The following is an 8,100-nucleotide window of genomic DNA, read 5'->3' on the forward strand; positions in this document are numbered from 1 at the left end:
CAAGGTCTCTAACATCCACCAGCTCCGTGATGTCGTCATGTGTGAAGCTCTGGTGAACTCCATGCCCAAGAGGGTTAAGGCAGTGCTGGAAAATAATGGTGGCCACACAAAATATTGACACTTTGGGCCCAATTTGGACATTTTCACTTAGGGGTGTACTCACTTTTGTGGCCAGCGGTTTAGATATTAACGGCTGTGTGTTGAGCTATTTTAAGGGGACAGCAAATTTAGAATGTTATACAAGCTGTACACTCACTACTTTACATTGTAGCAAAGTGTCATTTCTTCAGTGTTGTCACATGAAAATATATAATAAAATATTTACAAAAATGTGAGGGGTGTACTCATTTCTGTGAGATACTGTATGTATATATATATATTTAGAGTTCATTTGTGAACTTGCACAAAAATACACATATATACAGTACATATTTATACACACACACACACACACACACATATATATATATATATATATACACACACATATATACATATACACAAATGTGTTTTTAGAAAAAAAATAATTAATACTTTTATTTAGCAAGGATGCATAATTTGATCAAAAAGTCACAGTAGAGGTATTTATATTGCTAAAAATATTTCTATTAATTTCTGTTATACAAGCTGTACACTCACTACTTTACATTGTAGCAAAGTGTCATTTCTTCAGTGTTGTCACATGAAAATATATAATAAAATATTTACAAAAATGTGAGGGGTGTACTCATTTCTGTGAGATACTGTATGTATATATATATATATTTAGAGTTCATTTGTGAACTTGCACAAAAATACACATATATACAGTACATATTTATACACACACACACACACACACACATATATATATATATATATATACACACACATATATACATATACACAAATGTGTTTTTAGAAAAAAAATAATTAATACTTTTATTTAGCAAGGATGCATAATTTGATCAAAAAGTCACAGTAGAGGTATTTATATTGCTAAAAATATTTCTATTAATTTCAAATAGAAATATTTTTTTAAATCTCTATTTTTTGAACTTTCTATTGATCAAAACAAAATAATATTAAACAGCATAACTGTTTTTAACATTGATATTTATAAGAAACAAATCAGCATATTAGAATGATTTCTGAAGGATCATGTGACACTGAAGACTCGTCATCACAGGAATAAATTACATTATTCAAATGTATTAAAATAGAAAACAATAACTGTAATAGTATTTCACAATATTACTTATTTTTGATTTAATAAATGCAGCCTTGCTTGTAAGATCTTACTGACTCATAACTTTAGAACAGTAGTGAACATTTATATATTAATAAACATTACAGCAGTAATAGCAAATTACAATAGATTTTTACCATTATATGCCATTTGTATATAGTAGTTTGAGATCTACTTTATATAATATTTTTCATCTTCTTCCTCAACTTGCATTTAGGTCTGGCTCCATTATGGCATGGACTCTGACCCTTTTAATTCCAGATGGATAAAATCAGGTCACATTCTACAGTTCTACATTATTTCACTTCACATTATGTGTGCATGTTGACTTTAAACGGGAAACAACATAGCACACAATAAAAAGCTGCATAGAACAGAGTGAAAATCAAGCAAAAAACACAAAAGACAAAGCAGCCACCTGCTGTAAGCTGACGCATTAAAGCATGTGACTCAAAGTTAGACATTCAACAGCGCTGAAAAAGTAGTGAGGACATACAAACAAGAGTAGAGTCAAACAAACGTGACACCAGACTGAGGTGAGGTGCGTCAGTCGAGCGTGATAGTTACGTTAGTGCCCGTGGCAGCTGACGGGGCGGTAGGAAGCTCGTCAGTGGTATTGGAGGCGTGGCTGAGTGTGGGGGATGGGGTGGGCGTGGCCGCAGGGGAGGAGTCCATGCCGCAGATCTGCAGCTCCTCCAGCCCAGCCGTGGATGATGAATAATGACTCAGCGCCGACACAGTTACTGGTGACAGAGCAGGTGAGGCCGACATTAGCCCGGAACGTTCCAGAGGGGCATAGGGTGTCAGTGAGAGGGCTTTGGGCAATAGCCCTGAAAGGAAGTCAGGGGAATCCTGACTGGCCCGGCTATACGGTGACCGGCGAGCTGATGGGTCTGGGGAAGGCGGTCCAGAAGAGAGCGGCCCGATGCTCCCTCTTACAGGGGAAAACTCACGCTGATGGAGGTGGGTGGGAGGGAATAAAAGGGAAGGAAGACAAGATATTAAAGTGAACACAAAACAAAGCTGGTGAGCACAGGCAGATTGAACCATGTTGAGTGAAGAAGAACAGGTGAATCTGTGGGAAGGAATAAAAGGTACTTGCTGGAAAAATGAAAGAAAATAGTAATTAGCAGTAAACACACACACTCTTTCATCAAGCCGTCTGTGTACATTCACTCTATTCCATCAGATGAGGGTGAATGAGTGCTAAATGGGTTACACTCAGTTTAAGAAAGAGAGATACAAAAATTTCCAAAAGTTTGGAATAAATTAGATTTCACCAAGGCTGCATTTATTTGATGAGAAAAAACTGTTTAAAAAATTGAATTAAATTGAAAAGAACTGTTTTATATTTTAATTTTCAGAAGCCATTAACATAATATAATATGCTGATTTGGTGCTCAAGAAACATTTTTTATTATTATCAGTGTTGATAACAGTGAGTGCTGCTTAATATTTTTTGTGTAAACCATGATATATATTATTCCAAAGTTTGGGATAAGTAATAAAAGTAAAAAAAAAAAAAATCAATGTTTTAAACATTGATAATAGCAAGAACCATTATTAATAATTGGGTACCGATAATAATTGATAAATATAGCTGCAAGCAGCAATTAAGTGGCCAAGCACAACAGAGGTAAAATAAAGAGCTAAGGCGCTGTCTTTAATTACGCAGTAAAGACCAGGGCTGCGTTCAACCCCGACAAAACGGTGCAAATCAAACCCCGTTGCACACCGTTTCACACCGTTTCCAGGAAACATGTTGTTGAAAACGGAAACCGTAGCAAAACGTTGCGCACCGGTTTGAGCTTGAACTTGCCCCAGGGTTCTCCAAACCTGCTTCAACACACCTATCTGTAATTAAGTAGCCCTGAACACCTTGATTAGCTGGTTCAGGTGTGTTTGATTAGGGTTGAAGCTGAACTCTGCAGTATTGTAGCTCTCCAGGAGCAGGGATAGAGACCCCTGTTAAAGGGTGTTTCTCAAACAGAAGGCTGCATCCTACGAAGGCTGCATATCTCGGCTGCCATGTCATCAAACGTTGCAGAAGGTCATCTCAATCGGAAGGATCCTTGGAAGGCAGCCTTTGTTTCGCGTCCTTCATTCAGCTGAATTTGAAGGATGCATGGGATGTATCCTCCACGACATTCAATCACCCACAATCCTTTGTACTTAATCCATTTCATGAAAATAAACTGACGAAAAACAAGTCAGTACTGAGTTTGTCTGAATTTATTATGAAATGTAAGACAAAAATAATGTTTTTGGACATGAAAGGATAGATGTTATCTTTTGTTTTGGTGTAAATTACTTACTAAACGCTAAACTGCCAATAACTTAAGCCGTGGGGAGACTAGACGACTGTGATTCGTTGTATTGCATTAATAGAAAGCAAAATAATATAAAGATTTGTAATACAAAGTATTTTTCCAAAACAAAGTTTTATTAGCGTTTTTGTGCCGTGACGGTGAGGGCGGGAACATATGTGACGTAGCCACGCGCACTTACTAGACTGTCTCATTCTAGTGTTTAATGCTGAGGAGGACTCTAGCTTACAAGACTCTGAAGGACTAAGCTAGGAAGGACGCAGCCTTGGTAGGATGCAGCCTTCCGTTTGAGAAGCATCCAAAGACATTTGTTGATACATAATTTTACTATAAAATTCAAAATGGCCGAAGCCCCAAAAGGCTGGCATAGGAAAAGTAGGTATAGTTCGATTTGGTATGCCATTTCAAATCTAACGAATCTAATCTTAGGATTTTTGGCTGAACTGGTCAAGTTATAAGCAGAAATGTCAATTTTTTATATCTTTGACCCGTAGGTGCCACTGTGCTGAAACTCATGTGCCCTCAGGTCATGCTTGTTATAACATAGCATTACGTAGATATAGCCTTACGTCTATTTTTGCACAAATTTTGTCTAATTCGTTAACGCTCTTTACGAAAACGGTTTGATATATAAAACAGCTTTTGATAACTTTTTACCAGAATGCTCTGAAGATAATCTGAGCGAATTTTGGTGAAAATTGGACAAACTACATTTTTCTGAAAATTCAAAATTGCGAAAAAAAAAACTTGTAGAAATTTATATTTTGGTATGTATTCGACTCGGCATGAGCCAAAGAATCAGAGGGGGAAAAATTTGCTTCTAGACCTTACAGTTCAAAAGTTATTAGCAGAAATATGAGTGCAAATTTGGCCTATTGGTGGCGCTAGAGAGTTTGAGATAGAGACTCCAAATTTTCTATGGTTAATATTGAGCCTCTATCTGTGTGCCAAATTTCATAACTTTCCCACAAGCGGTTATAGACACCCAGAGCGGAAGAAAAAGAAAAAGAAGACGAAGACGAAGAAAACTAACAGATACAATGGGTGCCTAAGCGCCTAAGCTATAATATCTGACAGTAGCAAATCAGCATATTAAAATGATTTCTCAAGGATCATGTGACATTGCAGACTGGAGAAATGGCTGTTGAAAATTCAGCTTTGCCTTCTCAGAAACAAACTGTATTTTAAAATATATTCAAATAGAAAACAGCTCTTTTAAATTGTAAATATTGTAATATTTAAATTGTAATATTTCCCAATATTACTGTTTATGCTGTATTTTTTATTCAAATAAATGCAGCCTTGGTGAGTATACGAGCATACTTCTTTCAAAAACATTAAAACATCATAATTATTCCAAACCTTTGACCAGTAGTATAAGTGTACATTATCACTGTAAATAAATGACAGTAATACCACCAAACTGCTCGCTGGTCTTGGTGGTACAACAGGGGCTCGCGTAGGGTCAGCGAGGTCCACTGTGTTTTTCTTGGATTCAATTTCAGACCCTGACTGGGTCTCTGCTTGGGGTTCTGGACTGCGGGGAACTAACTGGATAGAGAGAGAAGCTAAGTGTGTTTCAGAAGTTGCAGTAGGGTCTTGAGCTGGGGGAGCAGTTGCACTTTTTGGCTTAGTTTTAGACTTAGGGTCAGTTTTAATCATGTTTGTCTTGTTAGGTGCTGCATTTAGTTGGTCAGTGGTAAATTTTGAAGATGACAATTTGTTTCCGAGAACCCGAGTGATAAAACTGTTAGCATTAGCTTGTTGGGACAAGGGGGGCTCCTCCAGGGGGGCTCCAGGGGTACTAGTGGAGGTTCGGGTGGTCTTAGAGTATGAGTACGAGGAGGTGTAAGAGCCTGTGGAAATTATATCATGACTCTGTGGGGGAGAGAGGGAGGTGTCTGACAGCATTGGAAGGGAACTGTAATATGGGGGGCTAGGGGTCATGTGATAGCTCTCTCTCCGAGGGGGCGGCAAGGGGACCTGTCAGAGAAAAGGTCAATTCAAATATATAAAGTCAGTTCAAATAAAGTAAATTTTTTCAGAGAAATTTCAATTTGACTGCTTTAGGAGTCAAGAAAATCACACTTGATATGAACCCTCTAGAAAGACGTTATCATATTGGAAAAAGAACATGACGAATATTAATCCCAAATAATTTTTGAAGCTATTTAATTTTGAAGCAACGCATAACATGAAAGAAGAGGATCGTTTGTTGTGGGAAAAAAATGAAGGGGGTACAAAATTAATGTAAAAATGTATTAGGAATAAATATGTACCGGTGTGGGAGATTTCTTATCCTGTAGGTTTGGTCTAACGCTGCGGAAGCCTTTAGAAGTCAAGGACGAGCTACTGGCATCTCCATTCCTTAACCCTTCAGACACACTACGTGAACGCCAGGCATCTACACACACACACACACACACACACACACAAACAAACAAATTATTATAGTTATTGTTAACTAAAACTAAACCTAAGTGAAATAATGCTCATACAAAATAAAATAAAATTATTAGATTAAAAAATGTAACCTTGGAAAAAACTTTTTTTTTTAATAAAAAACTCTTAAGTGTCCAAATACTTCATTTAATCACTGTACAGTACACATGAATATTTATATAAACACACTGATGAAAACAGAATCACATACACAGCCAACAAACACTTGCCTGAATCTGATGACTGGGAATCACTACCTGTGGAAAAATAAAGCTGTATTAATATAAACACAATATTATAACAATTACATAAGTGAGCTAACAATTTGGAATGCAAAACATTTTTTTCCCCTTTGGTTATATCTTATCTTGCTCATTACAGCATGTGAGTCGGTCCTGTTATTGGTGCCCCCTCCAAAATGATGTGCATGACGGCCACAATATGGGAATGAAAAGAGAGATGCAGAATTACAGAGAACAGATGATTAAAGAGCAGAAGCTGCTGTTGAACACAACTGAGAGAGACAGCTAGTAAGACGACACAAAGTTTGAAACACCACCTACTCCTCTCACTCGTAATGATGATTAAAACTACAACATATGTTAACCTGGAGAGTGGAAGAACAAAAACTTACATTTTGAACAAAAACATAAATAAATGTATTTTATAAGAATTAATTCTGGTCCTGTATTTTGCAAACTATACATGAACACATGCTGTCGGGATGACAGACGTTTCAGCACTGTAAGGGCCATTACAACTGAAAGTGAAGGGCATGGTCTCCATGTTGCTGTTTAAATTGGCATCCGTTTTATTTCTTCAAATCAAATCTTCAAATCATTAAAAGAGTATAACAGTGCATCTTTTCAAAATTTAAAGACGTGTTGTCATATCTCAACCTATAAATTCAAATACTATATACTAAAATACTAAAAGGCAACATGGAACTGGCCTCAAAGTAATAATTCAAACACACAGAACAACACTGAGAGAGAGTAAATGATGACAGAATTTTCATTTTTGGGTTGACATTTGGGATAATTATTCCTTTAAAATTGTAACACTGACAACACAGAAAATAGTAATGTTCTCTTCTCCTAAGAGCTAAGGAGAGAAAAAAAAGGATAACGTAGACAAATGCAGCAAGACATGGAACAAATCAGATGTTGTGAACATAAAAACGTAAAACAAGCACATATAAACAGAACACGGGGAGAAAACTCATTTAAATAATGAAGGCAGATGAAACAACGGTAAGCTAAATGAGATAAGACATTCTAAAACTCTGTGTCTATTAGACAGCCCTGCTTCATCACTGATACCTGCAGCTGCGTACAGGTTGGGTGAGCTCTGGACCCTCTTCACAGGCCAGAGAGTGAGCGACAGGGATGCTCTTTTATAAGCACGTCCTCCGCTATCTGGAGTATGTTTGTTTGCACACGCACACACACACACACACAGAAGCCCACATGCAAAACAAACAGAAAGCAAAGCACATGCATTGTCAATGCAACATTATTGCAGCAAAAGATTATGCAAAAAAAAAAATAATAAAATTCAATGATGAACATTACAGTTCAAAAGTTTGGGGTCAGTTAGATTTATTTATTTATTTTTAATTTTTTTAAGATTTGCATTTTTATCTAGGATGCATTAAATAGATCAAAAGTGACAGTAAAGGCATGTATAATGTTACAAAAAATGCATCACCGTTTCCACAAAAATATTAAGCTACACAACCATTTTCACTTGTGATAATAATAATAAAAAAAATATGTTACCTGAGCACCAAATCAGTATATGAGAAAAATGTCTGAAGGGTCATGCGACATTAAAGACTGGAATAATTTAGCTTTGCAATTATAAGAATAAATTACATTTTAGAAATATATTAAATAAATAAAAAACAGTTAATTATAATTGTATTAAAATGCATGCTATTATGGTTTTCACTCTAATAAATGTAATTGGAGAACATTAGAGACTTCTTTAGAAAAAAAAAACATAAACCAAAAATCTTACTGACCCTATAAACTTTTGAATGGTATTGCGTTATAACAATTACAAGTTAATTCTTCCTTTACAGAACAGCATACAACTTGT

General features: G+C 36.2%; 1 protein-coding gene across 1 annotated transcript in view; it reads right to left on the reverse strand.

The window, feature by feature from the left end:
* Positions 1–8,100, reverse strand: part of LOC107558193 (sorbin and SH3 domain-containing protein 2) — a 63,759-nt gene that overhangs the window by 32,948 nt on the left and 22,711 nt on the right. The window contains exons 3-7 of the mRNA XM_016241814.1: positions 7,320–7,415; positions 6,228–6,254; positions 5,835–5,959; positions 4,972–5,538; positions 1,796–2,182 (exon numbers count right to left, since the gene is read on the reverse strand). Coding sequence (XP_016097300.1) covers positions 1,796–2,182; positions 4,972–5,538; positions 5,835–5,959; positions 6,228–6,254; positions 7,320–7,415 — 1,202 coding nt within the window. The remainder of the gene's footprint in view (positions 1–1,795; positions 2,183–4,971; positions 5,539–5,834; positions 5,960–6,227; positions 6,255–7,319; positions 7,416–8,100) is intronic.

The sequence above is a fragment of the Sinocyclocheilus grahami genome, unplaced genomic scaffold, assembly GCF_001515645.1.
Source record: "Sinocyclocheilus grahami isolate Dianchi unplaced genomic scaffold, SAMN03320097.WGS_v1.1 scaffold635.1, whole genome shotgun sequence".
In the NCBI taxonomy this organism is placed as follows: Eukaryota; Metazoa; Chordata; class Actinopteri; order Cypriniformes; family Cyprinidae; genus Sinocyclocheilus; species Sinocyclocheilus grahami.